General features: G+C 43.7%; 2 protein-coding genes across 3 annotated transcripts; one reads left to right on the top strand and one right to left on the bottom strand.

Annotated features, from left to right (window-relative positions):
- Positions 1 to 1,007: 1,007 nt before the first annotated feature.
- LOC133506590 (intercellular adhesion molecule 1-like) lies at positions 1,008 to 7,689 on the top strand. The gene is made up of 7 exons (XM_061830868.1): positions 1,008 to 1,298; positions 4,111 to 4,309; positions 4,416 to 4,491; positions 4,581 to 4,719; positions 6,150 to 6,479; positions 7,010 to 7,240; positions 7,328 to 7,689. Exons 1-7 carry the CDS (start codon positions 1,244 to 1,246, stop codon positions 7,390 to 7,392), a joined length of 1,095 nt encoding a protein of 364 aa, XP_061686852.1. The 5' UTR covers positions 1,008 to 1,243; the 3' UTR covers positions 7,393 to 7,689.
- A 985-nt stretch (positions 7,690 to 8,674) lies between these two features.
- ubn1 (ubinuclein 1) lies at positions 8,675 to 17,183 on the bottom strand. 2 transcript variants are annotated; one of them, XM_061830866.1, is made up of 13 exons: positions 16,841 to 17,180; positions 14,922 to 15,014; positions 14,756 to 14,845; positions 14,411 to 14,551; positions 14,088 to 14,182; positions 13,470 to 14,004; positions 13,301 to 13,371; positions 11,604 to 11,727; positions 11,396 to 11,520; positions 10,175 to 10,288; positions 9,044 to 9,187; positions 8,914 to 8,964; positions 8,675 to 8,830 (listed from the first exon to the last, which is right to left on the bottom strand). In XM_061830866.1, exons 1-13 carry the CDS (start codon positions 17,042 to 17,044, stop codon positions 8,800 to 8,802), a joined length of 1,818 nt encoding a protein of 605 aa, XP_061686850.1. In that variant the 5' UTR covers positions 17,045 to 17,180; the 3' UTR covers positions 8,675 to 8,799. The 2 variants fall into 2 exon arrangements, with proteins under 2 accessions (XP_061686850.1, XP_061686851.1); XM_061830867.1 differs by lacking the exon at positions 10,175 to 10,288 and having other exon boundaries at positions 16,841 to 17,183.
- Positions 17,184 to 19,067: the final 1,884 nt, after the last annotated feature.

Genomic DNA, 19,067 nt, shown 5'->3' with positions numbered 1-19,067 from the left:
TAAACGCATTGTTCATTTGTTGTCTCTGCCAGATCTGATCTCAGACAGAAAATTTAAACTTGTTTCCTCGCAATTGAAAATCAAATTCAATTTGCAGAGTTCTGCATTATGAAATTCATCACAAATTTCACCCAAAAATGTGTCTTCTTGCTTATCCACCGATGAAGTTTGGGAAAATATTGACATCGCTTTTTCACGAAAAACCGTCGGCCTATAAAGGTGAAGCAGAGAGTGAACAGTGAACAACAACCGGAGACAAAACTTTGTTCAAGTGAATTAAGCTCATCAGAAAAAAAAAAAAAAAAAAAAAACCTTTACAAACAAACGTTATCAGTATCAAAGTAAATCTTTCAAACTTAGCTGTGGAATGTTTTCTCACAGCCACGAAACTGGCGATTAGCGCAGTTAATCACTGTTGCTGCACAGGTCGGCTTGGTTGTTTTGGGAGTATCAAGATGGCGGATGGCAACTTCAGTTTTGGTGGCCAGTGAGCCATGTAGTCTTTTTTTTTTTTGTAAAAGATCAGTGGCTGGGATTGAACCCAGATCCTCAGAACTGTACGGCCAATGCTTTCCAGCTGCTCCACCATGCCCCCACTCCCTATTATACCTCAAACTAATTTAACAGTTTTCGCCACCCTCCGAATCAAATAAACGGCTATTGCGGGGCAGCCTAGCTTGACCACCTGGTGGCAGTGTAAGACAGATGGAAATACACAATACATGGACATCTCGTACAGTACAGATTCCTCACCTCAGATCCTCGCAGAGGATAAAGAACATATAATCCAGAATTATATTGGATGTCAATGCTCCGTTTTGACTGACACTGCCATTGTTGAGGATAAGCGGTCCAGAAAACGGATGGATTGATGGAATTTACACACACAAACACACACACATCTTACTCTGGTGCTGCATGCCTTCTTGCCCAGTGTGCTTCTGCACTCCACACCATTATTCTTGACCCTCCCTTCCTTCCTTCCCGCATATACCAACAGAGAACGCCCATGGTGCCTCTGAGAGACCCAAGCAAAGGAATTGCCTGATCATCAGCTTCACGAAAACACACTCACGCACACAAACACGGATCCGCGGTCCCATAAAAGCCCGAGGTCTCTCCCAAACTCTCACAGTGAGGTGTTGCCCCCTGCCCGAGTCGCCGCACCAGTAGCGTCCACTTCGATCCCGCACTTCAGCCGCCGACAGCGAGACCTCACCGGAGATCCAGAAGCACGTGAAGGATGTGCGCCTCAAGGTGGATCAAGGTCACTTGGTTGCTTCACCTGTTCTGCTCAGGTAAGGGAATATCAGCGGTAGCCGGCTGCCATTCTGCGAACGACTCCCACGAGCCTAATTGAAGACGTGAGGAGAACAAAACTATAGCGAATGAAGGGGGGGGGGGGGGGGATACAAAAGTTCGAATGATAATAGGAATAATAATATAATAATAACCACTGCATACAAAAGCATTTGCGATTGTGTGGAATTGGCTTCGTCACAACATTACATCATTTCCATAATCGATTTGTTCATATTTTTGCAAGACATACAATCAAAAACAATTATCGCAGGACTTCTTCACCGGACTTTTTTTTTTCCTCCCCTTGCAGATTCATTTGGCAAGTCAAAAAATGTATCAAAATATTTGAAAAATTGGCTTCAGCGCACGACAATATTTTACCCTTTCAGATAAAAGTCTTTGTAAAATGTTTAGGATGTAATTTCAAAATAATAACTCAATTTAAAGAGTTCCAATTCCCATTTTTCAATATAATATATGTAAGTGTATTATCAAATTGTGATACAGCTTTATAATACACATTATTTTACAGAACTAGTCCAATATTACGAACCTCTTGTACTTCGGGAATACTTGACAGGGCAAAAGTCTTAATATTAAACTTTTTAAATAATAAATAAAATACTGTAGTTGTAATTGCTATTTTTATATATAACTATACATTATATATAAATAATTGCTATTGTATGTAATAACAATCATAATAGTATTAATGTTACAATTATTTTTGCATAATTATCACTACATTTTTAATCAGTAGTTTATTATTAATTTATTGTATTTTATTATTAGCATTACATTATTAATACATGAATACACAATGTGCACTATTATTTTTATTATTAATATAAAGTTACACATACATTTACATAATAATATTATTATTATTACAGCAATTTCAATTTATATGACACCCTAGAACGCTGAGTAACAGCAATTCGTGCACCATATTTGTCATTTTATTTAATAAACAGCATTAGCTTTCTTCACTGACAAGCTCGAGAAAATCCAATTTCAGATTTTGTTTTGAATCCAGATCGATAAATTACAGCTCTCGTTCATCCAATAATAGGATCGATTCCCCAAAATGATAATTCAAATAAGTCGAGACCGGCTTGGACAAAAAACGATGGTAGCCTCATTTTTAGTTTAGCAGGCCAAAATAGAACTTGTAGAGAGCTAAAGCTACTTGCGTTGTTTTCAAGCACACCTCTTGGCAAGTTATCGATTTGCCATTTTAGTACGTGAAAATGTCCGCGCCCGCATCATATGAGCTGTTCAGATTTATGTTCCTCAGAACCGCAGGAAAACTCGAGGCGCACACAGACTCGCGCGAGGAGGGAGGAGAAGGTGCAAAGGGGTCCAGTGGAACAATGGTGGTTAGAAAAAGAGGAGCCGGTTCTTTGGATTTGGGCAGGGTGTCCTTCCTTCCTCAGAGGAACACGTTGGGTGTATTCGGCCCGCAATAAAACAATGGCACACAATAGATCATCAGAAAATAAAGACTCTGATTTCACGAGATGGCAAAATTCAATTGACCTTTGCCTGCCTTACATAACAATGACTCAAACCTTCATTTCCAATCGCGAATGATTTTCACACGGCTGGGGCTCTCACGATCAAATCTTTTGACAATCAATATACTATTAATTATTAATCAGCTATTTTTTTTTTCATTTCAAACTAGAAGGGATAAACTTCCACCTTTGAAGTACAGAAGTAGCGAGTGTACGGTATCAATTTGGTGAACAGAATTTGAAACGGCAAAATGGTCAATGTTAGCAATAGCAATTTTCTTAGCCGCTTAGCCTCACGAGGGTAACACCAGATTAGGGCTTCACAATATACCGTTGGAGCATTGTCATCACGATGTACATGTGCGCAATATTCGCTTTGCAGGGTTCCTGCACAACGTTGGTCCATTGACATACAATCAACTGTAACATTAATATGTGACCGACAGAGGGGGCTGCTTGGACATGCTACTACGATTAGCATCAATGTTACACTAAATTGTAACCCATCAAACAACACACGAAGAAACCCAAAACATTCTAAACTTTTTTTTTTTTTTGTATAACTATTGATGAGGACACAGGAAACATCCATTGTCTTTGCCGCTTATCCTCAAAAGGGTCGTGGGGAGTGCTGGAGCCTATCCCAGCTGTTACTGGGCAGGAGGCGGGGTACACCCTGAACTGGTTGCCAACCAATCGCAGGGCACATGGAGACAAATGCGATCACTCACAATCACACCTACGGGCAATTTAGAGTGTCCAATTAATGCTGTATGTTTTTGGGATGTGGGAGGAAACCGGGGCGCCTGGAAAAAACCCATGCAGGCACGGGTCGGGGATTGAACCCTGGACCTCAGAGCTGATTACTATTCTGGGTACAAAAAAAGACTAAGTACCATTTTCCTCAATCATGCGCATCATCTTATACGTGCGTATATTACACATCTAAAAGTGTCTTAAAAATCACTAACAGGGCTCTGTTTCACGATCTTGGCAAAGGTAATCGCTGGCCAACACTGTGCCCGACTGAAATAAATACCATTGGTTCCGGTAGCATAAACACAGCTTTGGGCGGGACCGTTTTTTTGGGTCCAGGCGATGCTTCAAGACAAGAAATTTTGTGTCGACTTGATTTTGAAGTCGACTTAGCCAAGTTATTACACCCTCCCCCCGCCCTACACTGCCAGTCCTCCACACGTCATTTCAGTTCTCTGCTTTTGAAATGAGTAAAGTCCTTTCAAATGACTTTTGTTTTCATTCCTTGATTCACCCCCCCCCTCCTTTCTGACAGCTACCTCATCTCCTCTTTCCATGCACACACCCGCTCCTCCACACCACTCCCAAATATTTCCTCCCTTTCTCACAACAAAGCCGACGCCGTCTGGGCCGCCCCCCTCGCTCGGCATCCCCTCCGTCGGCGGAGACGCGGAGGACTCGGCGGAACGACCCCGCTGCCCTCTCACCCTGTCCCCCTCCAGCCTGGTGGTCAGGTAGGACGCGACACCCAATTCTGGCCAATATATGAGCGGTAAATAGCCGCAAAAAAAAAAAAAAAAAAAAAGTGTAAAATTTGCATTTAACTCCAGTATCATTTAGGTTTGGAGATCCAGTCAAAGTCAACTGCTCTTCGCCGATGAAGGGCTTTTCTCTACTGGGTTGGGAGGTCTCACTGGTGAGAACCCGTCAGTGGCCCTAGCAAACAACTTGTACTGCGATTGGTATTTTGAACAGTTTCACAGATGTGACTGATGGTACCACCAGGTGGCCCCTATGCCCACCATGGAGAGCTTTCTGATGTGGAGTGTGGAGAACATGACAGAGTGGAGCATTTCCCCCATGTGCTATGCGGTGTCCAACCTGGAAGGATCCTGTCATCTTAACCTCCCCGTCCTTGTTTACAGTAAGATCCAAATGAATCCATTTTTAGATGCAGTACAAACATTACACACAATGGACCAACCGATTTCCGTGCAACTTTGATTTGTATCTTCGTATTGCAACTTGAATGTCGAATCCCATGACAATGTGTGTCCCTACCAAATCTCAACCCCAATTCACACAATAAAAGCGACTTTGACCAATTTGTAAAATCTGACGTGACAAAAATAAAAAGGTCAAAAATATGCTTGCCAATCTTAGTGTGCTGTGTACGCAATATGACCAACACCGGCAATCATAGTACTAAACCCTAAACTGCGAGAGACAGTATGGTGCCAAACGGTATCCAAAATGCCTAAAAGAAGTCCATCCATGCTCTACCGGATTTCGGGGTCTGGTTGCGGGGAAGACTTCCCTTTCCCCAGCCACTTCTTCAAGCTCTTCCAGAGGGATCCCGAGGCGTTCCCAAGCCAGCCGAGAGACGTAGTCTCTCCAGCGTGTCTTGGGGTCTCCTTTCCGGTGGGACATGCCCAGAACACCTCACCAGGGAGGTGACCGGAAGGTATCCGAATCGGATGCCCCAGCCACCTCATCTGGCTCCTCTCAATGCGGAGTAGCGGCTCAACACTGAGCCCTTCCCGGATGATCGAACTTCTCACCCTATCTCTAAGGGAGAGACCAGACACCCTGCGGAGGAAACTCATTTCGGCCGCTTGTATCCGGGATCTTGTTCTTTCGGTCACGACCCGCAGCTCGTGCCCATAGGTGAGGGTAGGAACATAGATCGATTGGTAAATTGAGAGCTGCACCTTTCCACTTAGCTCCCTTTTTACCACAACAGACCGATACAAAGTCCGCACCACTGCAGACGCTGCACTGATCTGTCTGTTGATCTCCCGTTCTGTTCTTCCCTCAATAGTGAACAAGGCCCCAAGATAATTGAACTCCTCCGCTTGTGGCAGGATCTCATCTCCGACCCGGAGAGGGCACGCCACCCTTTTCCGACTTAGGACCATGGTCCCAGATTTGGAGGTGACTGAAAAAAGTGTCGTAGTGAAAAAGCTAGGTTAGCTTTGAGCTTATTTGCAGTTGCAAACTCATTTTTACAGGTTACCGCCACTCAACTCTTTGCTCTGACAAGCATGAGCGTCAAATCGCTTCCAATTGGCTGTCATTCCTTTCCATGCTAAAATCACAGCTCGGCAGAACTCTTTATTAATAGACTCCAGAATTGGGGGTAAATGGCTCAATATTGACCAGGTCTTTAACATTTACCATTGTGGACCTGTGACAAAAATTCAGTTAATAAACCTGACACCACAGGATAATCACTGAAGATTATCATTGAGAGGAAAATGAGGTGGGTAAATATCTACAATGAGACCATGTGGGAGGTCTGCAGTGGAATTGTTTCGGGTTTGCTCTTCCATCCTCTGCTCCTCCTTTGTGCAGAACCTCCAGACAGCGTATCCCTCAGCTTCCTGAACCACACGGGCCCATTGCTGGAGCGTCGTCGGTACACTTTGCGCTGCACCGTCCGCAACGTGGCCCCTGCTGGGAACCTCCTCGTCACCTTCTACAGAAGCCAAACCCAACTGGCGCGACGACATTCGAACGTGACAGAGAAGACACCCGTGACTGAGGTCTTCACGCTGGACATCACGGCCCGAAGAGAAGACGACGGCGCCAACTACTGGTGTGAGGCCGAAGTGCAGCTGCCCCGAACTGGAACGCAGACGCGAGTCGCGGTCGCATCGGAAACGGTCGCTACCACCGTCCACTGTAAGTCTTCTTTTCCTTTCGGCTTGTCCCGTTAAAAGGGTCGCCACAGCGTGTCATCTTTTTCCATCTGAGCCCATCTCGTGCATCTTCCTCTCACACTCACTGTCCTCATGTCCTCCCTCACCACATCCATCAACCTTTTCTTTGGTCTTCCTCTCACTCTTTTGCCTAGCATCTCCATCCTCAGCACCCTTCTATGAATATACTCACTCTCGCCTTCATATATTATCATAGTCCAAGGGGATTCCAGTCCAACCTATCTGTCAGCCTATCCATTACCACAGCATAAAGGGGCTCAGAGTTGATCCCTGATGCAGTCCCTCCTCCACCTTAAATAACACACACACAAAAAAAAAAAGAGTCACCTGTTTGAGACTCCCTAACTGAAGTTTACAATCACAAGTCAAAGCAAAACAATCAGATTTGAGCTCACTCATATCTCAAGGAATGTGTGACTTCATATTGAATATGAAAACAAATTCTTACCTCCTTTGAACCATTTTGTGGAATTGTTCTCTCCTTCCCCCCAGTTGGGCCACAACTGCTTTGTCCTGCAAAGCTGCAGGTCAAGATGGGAGAAAGCCTGCATTGCGAGGTCCGAGGAAACCCCGAACCATCGGTCATCTGGCTCAAAGATGGCCGCCTTGTGATCGCGCCCATGCACTCAACCAGAGCGCACGCGGGAAAATACACAGTGTTGGCCAAGGGTCTTTTCGGACAACGAAATGTGACAGTGGAGGTTGAGGTTTTGACGAACAGAGGTATATATTGCATATAAGTGTATATTTTCTTTTTGACTTCACATGTGCGCCATAAGTGTTTAATTTGTCTACATCTTCTCTTAATAGGCACCACAAGAATGTGTCAAAGGCACTTCCTGCTGGCCGCCCTGCTGGCGCTGAACTTGCTGTAAATCTTTAAAATAACCCAACGGGGTTTGTGATTCAAGTCTCACTGCTGTTAGGACAAACGTCTCCTGCTGGTTGGGACATTTGTCGGAGTTTTGATTTCACGTTTGAATTCATGTTGGTCACTTTGTGTCGTCATAGCTCATAACAATGAATGCTTTCTTACGCTCGCAAGAGCTGCTGTCCAGGTACTTCTACAACCCGAGAATGTTCAATAGTTAAGAACTAAGACTTCATTTCCTCACTTTTAAAGAAATGTCAGATTGTCAATAAATGTTTTGCTCCATACTTTCAACTTTTTATAACGTACAAGGAAGTTTGTTGGCATTGAGGGCACTTTCCACTGTGACAAGAGGCATTAGCTAGCTTATGAGCTAACAAGTCTGGACCTAATGATAAAGCTTGTGCACATGATGTCACCATTTTCATGGCGGCACCCCCCCCCCATAGTTAATGAGAGTTTGTGTAAAACCAGGGGTAAATTTATTTAAATACTGGCGTTTGTATTTATTACTATCTGAAAAGATCGATGGATTCCGGCAAAGGTTAACGTGTGGTCGAACACGCTTCCGCGTTCACGAGCCGTCAAAACAGTCACTAAGTGGGATTTATTCCTGATGAGAACAGATTCAACAACAAAGTATTCATATGCTTCAAGACTTTTCTACGCTTTCAAACTTTTCCATGTAAATCTCGACAACTTACTCCCCAGATCCGTGTGCAGATCCGCTTGTCCAAGACAAACGGAAGCCAATTAACGGTCCAATTTCTTATCGGCGAAAACATCGACTTCGGCATTAAATACGGGTCCTCTATGCAGAGTTTATCTAATTTTCCCATGCACCTTCGTTTAATTTCATCTTCTAAATGTCTAAACGGTATCAGACAAGACTCTAGGCGTCGTCCTATAAGACATTTTCGTGTCGTCTCCAACCGACTTAGCATTGAACAGTGTCGAGGTAAACAAAAGCCACATGATTTTACGACGTAGGTGCACGAGCTCTATAGCAGACCCCTGATGTGAACCAAGGTGCTGAAGGCTGGCTGCTGTTTTAACTACACTCATAATCAGGAAAATTGGAATGGGGAAAAACTATTGCTTTATGTCCACAAGTACTACACACAGTAGTTCTAAGTCTGCATGTTTAGACAATCGGAATTCGCTTTCCAGGGTCTTGATAATTGAGTTGGTAGAAATGTCAAACTTGGCACATCAAATGTTTTCCTTTGTTTCATGGAGACAAAAATAGGATCTATTTATCCTTTTTTTTTTAAACTCAATATTAATTATTTATTCTTTTTTACTTAATCTTTAAAAAAAAAAAATTAAACCCCACCCCCACAAAAAAATAAATAAATCTGGCAACATCCACCTCCAGGAGCTTGTGGAGGCCGAGGGAGCCAGAGTCTGGTCAGTGAGGATCTCCAGTGTTTCTCTTTGTTCTGTTCACATATAGGACAAAGGTTTCACAGAGTGTCCTGAACTGAATCACTCAAAAGACCGACAAGACACTTCATGTACTCACGGTAACGGCAGCTGGAGCCCCAACATCTTCCTGCCTTCTCTTAGCAGCACCCTAAAAGTCACAGATGCGCTTGAATGCAACGCAGAAGGAGACCGACGAACGCAAGTGAGCAGTGGCAGTTGGCGCATACCTGGACTGCATCCAGCCTTTGGGCCAAAGAGTTTTGACGTCATTGACCAACAAGGCCTTGAGGTAGTCGTCCAGATGCTGGTTGCCATCCCGTCTACTTTCGTATACGGCAAGTTTTTCTCTCAAAAAGTGACCGAGCAGCTCCCTGCAGGTAGAATCACCACAATAAGAGGACTCTATAAGGCAGCGTTTAAACAGAACCAGCCATTTTGTCAATTTTAAATCACTTGCAGTTAAACATTCTACATAATGTCCTTTTTAGTTTCTTCTTTTGTTAATACTTAGTTTGCAAAATGTATATTCAAGAGATGGCGAGGGTGGATGACTTCAAATACTTTGGGTCAACAATACAGAGCAATGGTGAGTGTGGTAAGGAAGTGAAGAAACGAGAGAGCAGACTTAGATGGTTTGGACATGTCCAGAGGCGAGAGAGTGAGTATATTGGTGGAAGGGTGCCGAGGATGGAGGTGGCAGAGAGGACAAGCCGAAAGGAAAAGAAATATATTCAAGTGTGACAAATTAGTAAGCAGTTTAATTCCCCTTTTGCAGGGTTTTATAAGCAATTATGGGCTTGAATTTTGCCACACTTGACAGATTTAAAGGGTTGAATGAACTTTTTGTAGTAGATGCTAAGGTGATGCTTTAACCTCTAACAGTCATTGAAGAGCGGTAGAGTAAATCGTTAAAAAAAAAAAAAAAAAAAAAAAGTGATTTCTGGATTTTTACTTTTAGATTCTCACAGTGGACATGCACCGACGATGAAAATTTCAGACCCCTCCATGATTTCTAAGTGGGAGAACTTGTACTTCAATGTAGCGGGGTGTTCAAATACTTTTACTTCACTGCAAATAAAATAAGCAATATAGAAATACGTTTTTATAGCATAAATGGCATTTAAATTAAAGATCTTTAAATACTTTTCAAATAGTAAACTAATCTAGAGCGCAATGGATTAAAAAAAAAAAAAAAAAAAAGTACAATTGGTCTAAAAACTAACTAATAACCCTTTCCAAAAACATCTGCAATATGATTGTGGGTTCGTACAGATCCCTTTTTGATACTGTTCTGAGTAATTAGACAAATATTGCATGTCCAAATAGATAAAAAAAATGAAATATTTAATCATTTTGACCTGATCTCATCGTTCCATTGAAACAACTTCTTTGGACCTCCTCTTTTCACGCCCTTCTCCTCCACATTGTTCCCTTGGCAACCTTGCCTGACCTCACTCCCATCCTCCAACATCCTGACAACACAGATGACCACACATATGTCAGAAGTACTTTAAAGGTCAAGTGTCATCCCTTTAAACATTCTAAAATAGATATTGTAATGAAAAATACATAACATTATTCACTCCAATGTCTATATAAAAAAATATGAGCGGAGAGCGCGTCATCCATGCGCAAAGTTACGCAAGAGTCATCCGACATATAAGCTGTCGCCATATTGGCTGCATCTCCTGTCCGTGATGTCACTCGGGACATTCGCCATTGAAAACACGCTGTGGCCCCCTACTGTGGGAGACGAACACGCCCCTTCTGACACGGAAGCTCTTTTCGGAGAAGAGAACACCTCACTACAGAGTGAAGTTACCCGGCAATATTGCCCTATTGTTTCGAGCCATATTTAGATTTGTGGATCACGCCCAAACCGCCTCCCCGTCAAATCCACTTCTGCAGCGGAGATGAGCCATTGTGGCCCAGCGCTGTGACGAGCCACCCCCGGCCGTCAGGGCTGGCACGGCAACCCGTCCGACATGCACATCAACACATTTAGCACCCCTGTCATACATACACAGAATGATTACGTGGTCCGCCCCAAACTATTATTATTTTTTTTTTTTTTAGTAGCTGTATACACACCTACCTGTCATTTGGAACCCACGGAGATCTTCTCCTTTGCACCCGTGCAATCCATTTTTCACGACGAACCGGGTCTCTTGCAAACTTATGAAGGCTAAATCCATCCTCCCGAGTGTTCGAGCAATAACCAGCAATGCAACGAGTCAGCATTTTGGCTAACACAAAGGAACAACGAGCTACCTTCCTGCATGTAAAACTAATCCAAACAAACGAGTCCGCTGGAGGGCGCTCTTGCCCCGTACGTCATTTCCTGCTTCTTCTCAAAAAAAAAAAAAAAAAAAAAAAATCCCTCAAGAGGATTTTCATGGCAGGAGTTACAAAAACCCTTATGTCAAAATCACATTTGTTTATTAATGAAAAAAAAACGCATGGGTCCATACCGGCTGCCGTTTTTTCATTAATAACGTACTAAAAATCAATTTCATGACACTAGACATTTAAATACTTGTTCAATAAAAAGGGGGGACTTTTCTAATAAAACAGGTCACCTCAGTGTCTTTACTTTCTCATATTCTTGACAATGTTGGTTGAAACACGTGATCTGCTCGGGCATGGCTCGCCTGATGGCCTCCTTCAGCTTCTGCACCGGATCCTCCACGTTTGAAAGGCTTTCCTTTGTGCCGGGAAGAAGCGAGGAGGGTGAACTCACAGTTTCGAAAAGCAAAAAGTGTAGGATCAAACCAAAAAAGGACTCACTTCAAGCTTGAGTTTCTTGACACGTTTCAGGAGAGTCTCTTTGCTGCAGGGCAGGAAGGACGACAGGTGCGCGTACACTCGGGAGCGCAACTGGCTGCCGTGCTCGCGGCACTGACACTCGATGCTGAATGGAAACGGGTGACGCGTGAATCAGCAGTACAGTTTGTAATCTCAGAGATTCATCAAGAAAAAAAAAACAAAAAAAACAAAACCAGCAGTGGTTTAATTTTTGTGCAATACACACGGTGTAGGGCAGCATTTTGTAGAGAGAACTTACTGTGTTGAAGAGAGCTCTTCATTTTGAAAACGGCAGTGGATGCCCGCACGTATAACACCCTCCCAAAAAAAAAAAAAAAAAAAAAAAAAAAAAAAATCCATAGAGGTGAATTTGCAGTTGCTGAACCATGACTATGTAATCAATGTATGTTTGCAAAATTGCTGCTCTTTAAGGGAGTTACCACCAATAACACTTGCATCACAAGTTTGCAGATACAATTCAAAGAGTACCAAAAAAAAAAAAAAAAAAAAAAGCAGAGAGAGAGAGAGGGGGGGGTCTGGTCACTCTTAACTTATCTTAAGGCACCGTTGTACAACATTGTCCCTCTTATGTGGAATCCATGAGCAAAAGCAACACTTTCAATAGAGCTCGTGCACCTACGTCATAAAAATCACGTGACTTTTGTTTGCGTCGCCACACTGCCAGTCTAGCAAAACACTCTTCAATGCTAAGTCGGTTGAAGACAACATGAAAATATGTCTTGACGCCCAGAGTTTTGTCCGATACAGTTTGACATTTAGAGGGTGAAAATAAACCAAGGTACAAGGAAAAATTACATAAACTTGGCATAGAGGACCCGTCGATGTGTTTGCCAATAAGAAGTTGGACTGTTAACTCGCTTCCGCTTGTCTTGGACAACTGGATCTACACATGGACCTGGTGAGTAAGTCGTTGAGATTTACATGGAAGAGTTTGAAAGCGTAGAAAAGTCTGGACGCATACAAATACTTCCTTGCTGGATCTGTTCTAATCAGGAATAAATCCCATAGTGGCAACTTTGACTGCTCATGAACGCAGAACAGTGTTCGGCCACACATTAACCTTTGCCGGAATCCAGCTAGTATTCAATACAAATAACCAATATTTAAATAAATGACCCCTTGTTTTACACAAACTCATTAATCATGATGGGGGGTGGGGAGGATGAAGGTCTCTACGGGACTTACACAGAAGCGATTGCTGCTACAATTAACCTTTGTAATCCTCTGCGACTTTTTTTTTTTTTTAAATACACATTCTTCTCAAATGAGCCAACTTGGCATTATAAATACTTTTTGGTAATTTGAGATTGAGAAGAATAATTCCAACCTGAAATGAAGCGATCGCTACACAGGCGTGTGTACTGTATTTGGTTGGGCACCATCCATCACGTGTAATTGCCAAAATCCATCGATCTTTTCATCTGATATTCCATAGAATGAGCTCTTCCAATATCTGTCCAGTCTGCGGTGACAACCAACGGCACAACAGGTCTCGGTTATTGTAAATATTCTCCCCCGGTTCAACGTCTCTCCCATCGTCGAGCAGCTCTGCTTGACCGGCAATATGGCCGCCGTGAAAATTCTGACGTCACGTGCACGAGCTCTATAGAATGTTGTGTTGTTGCCATCGCGTTAAGACGCATGCGTGTGTGACTCACTCCAGCAGGACAGAGTTGATTTCTGGGGTGAAGAACTTGAATTTGGACTCTCCCTCAGCAGTCTTGGCTGCCTGCACAGACAAAATGTGCGCAAGTGTGAATCCGGACTGCATCGGTGAGAACATGTGACGTCATTGTGTCCGCGGCCAAAAGCACAGGCGCACTTTACCAGCATCAATGTCTTGATGCTCTCCTCGAGGGGAGGTGGGAGTCCCTCGAGTAGGACGGCGCTCTGAAGAGATGGCACAGATTCCAAATGGGGAGTTTGTGGATGGGCCATCGTTCTGCTTGCGTCACATGAGATTCCAGACACGTGCTGATCTGTTCTGAGCTGGTTTGGAGGCGGCGCCGCCATTAAAGAGCGCGGCGTTGACTTGGGCGATGAAATCTCGTCCTCGATGTCCAACAAACAGTCCAAGTCGATGTCAAACTCTACCGTGCTGGCGGCCTGGAGAAGAGCGTGATCGTTGGTGGAGCCGATCAAATTGAGCAGCGGGTCGGCCAGCCCCGAGCCCCCGCCGCCCGCGTCCGGCGGGCACGGCGGCGACGCAGGAGTCGGGGGCGCGTCCGCCATCCGCTCCAGTTCCTTTTCGCGCCGGAACTTCTCCAGCATGCTGGTGACGCTCAGCAAGCCGGCCACCTTTCTTTTCTTCTTCTTCTTTATCATGATCTGCTCTTCGCCCGCTCCAAACTCTGATGCGGTTCTGTGGGAGAACGCTGCAGATCATACGCATGCCAAACAAATCTTTAAAAAAAAAAAAAAAAAAAAAAAAAAAAAAAATCTCACCCTGGCTTTCCATTAGCGTTGACGTCCTTCTCCTGTACAAGTTCTTTGTTCATTTTCTTCCTTGGCATCTCTCGTCTGTCTTTGCGTTTACGTTTCTGCACATTTAAAAAAAAAAAAAGAAAGAAAAAAAGGTCTTGTCAGATGACGACTTGCGGCGCGATCGAACCTTTAAGCGAACTCCAAAATTCTTCGCAAAAACGACCGACGGATGAAAAGTTGGCGGCATCTCCGGCTTCTCCTCCGTTAGCTTCGCCAACACTAAAATATTGCAGAACCCGCTCGGGTAGAATAAAGCGGCGCCACCGTCGGAACCGTTTGCCAACCTCGGAGGTTTTGGGCGCACGCTCCTCTGTGGTCTCGTCGTCCGTTTCCGTGTCGGAAACCCGGCGGAAGTGCAGCACGCCGGAGTTGACGTAGAAGCCGCCGTATTTGGTGGTGATTGAGGACGGCACAAACTCGTCGTACTGTGGAGATCAAGTTACATGTCAAACTAATAATTTTATTGTCAATTGTATTATGTGAAGATTTTGAATCCTGACAGAGTAAAATTATTACCTTGTTGACCGTGTCAATTCAATGAGTCAATATCATATTTGTAATAGTAAACGTTTGAGCCAGAGGTCATATTGCCGGTCAAACGCGCTCAGACTTGAGGATGCGGTACTCACAGCTTCCGAGTTGTCAATGAAGGAATCCTCATCATCGTAACCGTAACCGATGTCGATCAAGTCTTGAATGCGGTCCTTTTTTTTGAGCGCCTGGAAGACGGGAAAAACTACTTCTTGACCACATCCACCGAAAAGAAGACCTCTTCGGAGTACAACGGCAACTTACATATTTCTCCTCCATCTTCCTCACGCAATCAATCACGTCCTCCTCCAAATCCAAGTCGAGCCTCGGCTGGACTTCACCGGTTTTGCTTCTCATCTTAAAAAAAAAAAAAAAGCATTCTGGGAGCGTATGAGCACTCGCGCACTTTTAGGCGCAGGTCAGAGTTCAATATTACACGTCTCGAGCTATCACCTACTTAACTTTTGGATTCTAACAATTTCAAGCCCCAGGACACAAAACGTTTGCCCAAGGGAACCCGGGCGTTATGAAACACGTCGAGAATTTTAACCACGGTGGTGATGAGCTCGTGAGTAAAAGGAATTATCCACAACACGCAGGAAGGCTGCAGCCCAGATTTAAAAGCCAACCACAGAACTTTATGACGGATATGATAAAAACTTACCAATTGTTCCACCCTCAGAAATAATTTGAGTCATTTTAGCAAACAAATAATCCTTGGGGACAAATTTAATTGAATAATCCCTCCTTGAAGCATAAATTTGCATGGTAAATTCAAATTGCTGTCAAATGCGCAATTTCACGCAATTTTGTAGCCCATTTCAACCAACATATCATCACCATTGCCAATTTTTGCTCCTATTGATTGCAACTCATCGTTTGGGTCAAGGGTGTCAAACTCATTTTTGTCACGGGCCACGTTGTCGTGACGGTTTCCCTCAGAGGGACGTGATGACAGTGAAACCATGAAAATCAGTCGCCTCATCATATTTTCGCGTGAAATTTATAAGCTCGTTTTGGAATTAGAAATCAAGGTTAAATGTGTTTTTAAAGTATTGATGATGCCTGGGTACACATTAATGCTTGCAATATCGCAACTTTATCATTTCTAATATGACACTTTTGATATTTATTGTACAGATTTTAACAAAAACCATGTAAGGGGGTTTGCATGTGCGCATTGCTTATCCAAGCTGTCAACAGGCAGTAGGCAAGTTTACACACGCAGACACGGGGAGAACACGCAAAATCCACACACGGAAGTCCGGGATTGAACAGCTGCGCCACCGTGCAGCCTCATAAAATATGTTGTTGCTTATACAGTACCAGCACGAGAGGCTATAACTCAGCAGCTAATAACCAGTAAAGATTAGATGGGTGCCTCAACTGCGACAGCCACACCTTTAACCTGTCAGGTTAACCCCGTGGAAGGTTAAAGGAGGAGAAATTTGGGTGCGTTTTCTCAGTTTTGTTGCACAATGGTCTGTAATGCTAAGCACCGGCGACGTCATGGGCAGAGTCAAGGATGTTTCTGAGTTTTGCTTGGATTTCAAAAATGTTCTTTATTTTCAATTAATGTCCAAAATATATGTTGTAATATGACTTCACATTGGAAGGTTTATTGTACATTTGGGGAGAGTCTTCCTTTCAAGCTGCATCACATTTAACAAATAACCTCTAAAGATTTTGACAAAATTATTTCAACTTTCAGCGGTCCAAACTTGAGGGCTTTATGTGGAAGTCTATTAGTGCCACCAGGATTTGAATTTGAAAGGCCACAGAAAACAGGATTTGAATTTGAAATGTAAAGTCAAATGGGATTTGAAATGTAAAATGATCACATTTTCAATGTAACTTATCAATGTTAACAATTCAACTGGCTACAATTCGCTGTCTGAATTTCACCGTCCGTGCCACCAGGCAGGGTTACTTCAGGTCAGAATCGAACAGCCAGCCAATCCAGTTACGCTTTTAGTATGTGACGTCACGTGACTAAAAGCGTAACTACGATTGGCTGGGTGAGTTCTGCTTGGTGGCACAGATGGTGAATTTTAGACACCGAACTGTAGCAAGTTTACTTGTTAACGTTGAAAAGTTACACTGAAATGCAACGATTGAAAATGTGATCACTTTACACTTCAAATTCAAATCCTGGCGGCACTAATCTATTTGTATAGCTTTACCTTGTTTTCCAGCAATTGAGTGTAGCTAAACTCGGGGAAGTGATGGTCATCCGGCGCAAACAAGTCGACGACGAGTCGGACCGTGCCCGAACCGCCGCATCCCGTCGACGAGCAACCCGGAGCACAACCTCGTTCCGGGGGCGACTTGGGAGTGACGACGGTTCCGCCGACCGAGGTGAGCTGGACTCGACGAGACTGCGCCATCTTGAAGCGGGGTCGGCAGGAGACGTCGTGACCGGATTTGAAAGCAGCCGGGTCAAGTTCGTTAACGGCTAAGAGCAAGCAGGTGTGCTGTTACCTGCACCAACATGGCCGACACTCCTCCTTCATTGCTGAACCTGACTTTTATATTTGGGTCTGCTCTCGATTTACCACACTGGGATCCATCCAGTTGTTTCGCATAACTCACAAAAGTACGCTAGCTTTAATAAACAAAGAAATGTAAGATGATTTTTTTTTAAATAAGAGAAGTGAGCACTAGTAATCGCAAAAGAAAAGAAAACATCACAACACATCATAGTTACTAGTTAGAGTTACTTAGAGGATGACATGATCGGGGGCTTTTTTGTAAGAGCTGTGATGTGGGAGAACATCACCGCCCGCGTCACGGTGGCATCGTTGCCTAAAAAAAAAAAAAAATATAAGGAACATCTACCATTTGTGCGCAATTTGCCCTAAAAATATGAATAATCACGTTACATTAAGGATATTATAACAAAAAAAAAACAAAAAAACACGCAAGTCATAGAGTAATGAAAGCGTACCAATTACGTGCTAACGCTGATATCATAACAATTGTGCATTTGAGTCCTAAAACGTGCACGTTCTTGTCTCCACATTTATTCCGGAATAAATCAAGACGGATAGATGAATAACACAAATACAGGCGGGTATTAAAAAGTCATATATTTTGCAGGCCCCTCAAAAATTGCTGAGTTTTCATCATTGAGGAATGTCTAATGTGGGGAAAAAAAGATGGGAAATATACACGAGTTTTATGAGCGTTGCCCAAAAACATATATAAATGAAATGAACTGCAGTACACCCATTCAACACATCGGGGCAGTAGAGACAAATGAAAAGGATAAACTGCTGTACATTTCCAACCTCATTATCTATCTATCTATATCTATCTATCTATCTATATCTATCTATCTATCTATCTATCTATCTATCTATCTATCTATCTATCTATCTATCTATCTATTCATGGGGGGCACGGTGGGTGTAGAGCGTTGGCCTCTCACAGTTCTGAGGGTTCAAATCCCGGCCTCCCCCTGTGTGGGGTTTTTGTGTTCTCCCCGTGCCTGCATGGGTTTTCTCCGGGCACTCCGGTTTCCTCCCACATCCCAAAGAACATGCAACATTAATTGGACACTCTAAATTGCCCCTGGGTGTGATTCAGGGTGCGGCTGTAGTCTGTCGCCATGTCCCCTGGCAACCAGTTCATGGTGTACCCCACCTCCTGCCCGTTGACAGCTGGGATAGGCTCTAGCACTCCCGCGACCCTAGTGAGGATAAGTGGCTCAGAAAATGTATTGTTTTATTTAGTTTAAATGTGTAAAGTGTGCTTCAGGCTTAAACTAGGAAACAAATGTTTTTTTTTTATTTTAAATTCCACTTGTATTACGTATTCTGATTGGCTGGCGACTTGTCCAAGTTGAGCTTCCAACATTCCCCCTCTCACCCAAAGTCAGATGAGATCGACTCCAACTCCCCCATGACCCAAAATTAGGAGAAGCGACACGTATGTATATTTTAACGTACTTTCTATACATTTGGCTTCAAATACATTTGCAATGTGTTTCTAAAGTGTTTTAATAAACTTAAATAAAGTATGTGTGTGTGTGTGTGTGTGTGTTGGGGGCGGGGGGGGGTCTTTCAAGGCCTCACCTATCACAGTTGGGTCTGCACCATACCATAACTCCTGTAACTGTAGTCCCAAAAACGTGTTCTTACAAATAAAGACATCCCCTCCGACTGACGCCTACCCCCATCTGCAGTTAAGTAAACACATGCCCCGGGCCCCAATTTGTGGAAATAGGGTATTTATCCCATTTCAGGTGGTCTTAAAGCGCTCGGCGCGAAAGCCGCTTCCCCTCTCCGCGAGTCCGACGCAGTCGGCCTCCGCTGAATTGACTTTGACAATTACAATAACGGGATAATTGCAATCTGTCACCATACATTCCGTGTTAGCATATCACAAAATAACCAATTCCGAGCGTGA

This window comes from Syngnathoides biaculeatus, chromosome 9, assembly GCF_019802595.1.
Source record: "Syngnathoides biaculeatus isolate LvHL_M chromosome 9, ASM1980259v1, whole genome shotgun sequence".
Taxonomy (NCBI): Eukaryota; Metazoa; Chordata; class Actinopteri; order Syngnathiformes; family Syngnathidae; genus Syngnathoides; species Syngnathoides biaculeatus.
This window is presented reverse-complemented; position numbering and strand designations above follow the sequence as displayed.

Coding starts and splice junctions, on each gene's coding strand:
- LOC133506590 (XM_061830868.1), top strand. CDS start 1,244: ATGTGCGCCTCAAGGTGGATCAAGGTCACTTGGTTGCTTCACCTGTTC. Junction 4,310..4,415: donor CCCTCCAGCCTGGTGGTCAG/GTAGGACGCGAC, acceptor AGTATCATTTAG/GTTTGGAGATCCAGTCAAAG. Junction 7,241..7,327: donor TGAGGTTTTGACGAACAGAG/GTATATATTGCA, acceptor TTCTCTTAATAG/GCACCACAAGAATGTGTCAA.
- ubn1 (XM_061830866.1), bottom strand. CDS start 17,044: ATGGCGCAGTCTCGTCGAGTCCAGCTCACCTCGGTCGGCGGAACCGTC. Junction 14,183..14,410: donor GTGCGCCCAAAACCTCCGAG/GTTGGCAAACGG, acceptor TTAAATGTGCAG/AAACGTAAACGCAAAGACAG. Junction 11,521..11,603: donor TCAAGAAACTCAAGCTTGAA/GTGAGTCCTTTT, acceptor CCCGGCACAAAG/GAAAGCCTTTCAAACGTGGA.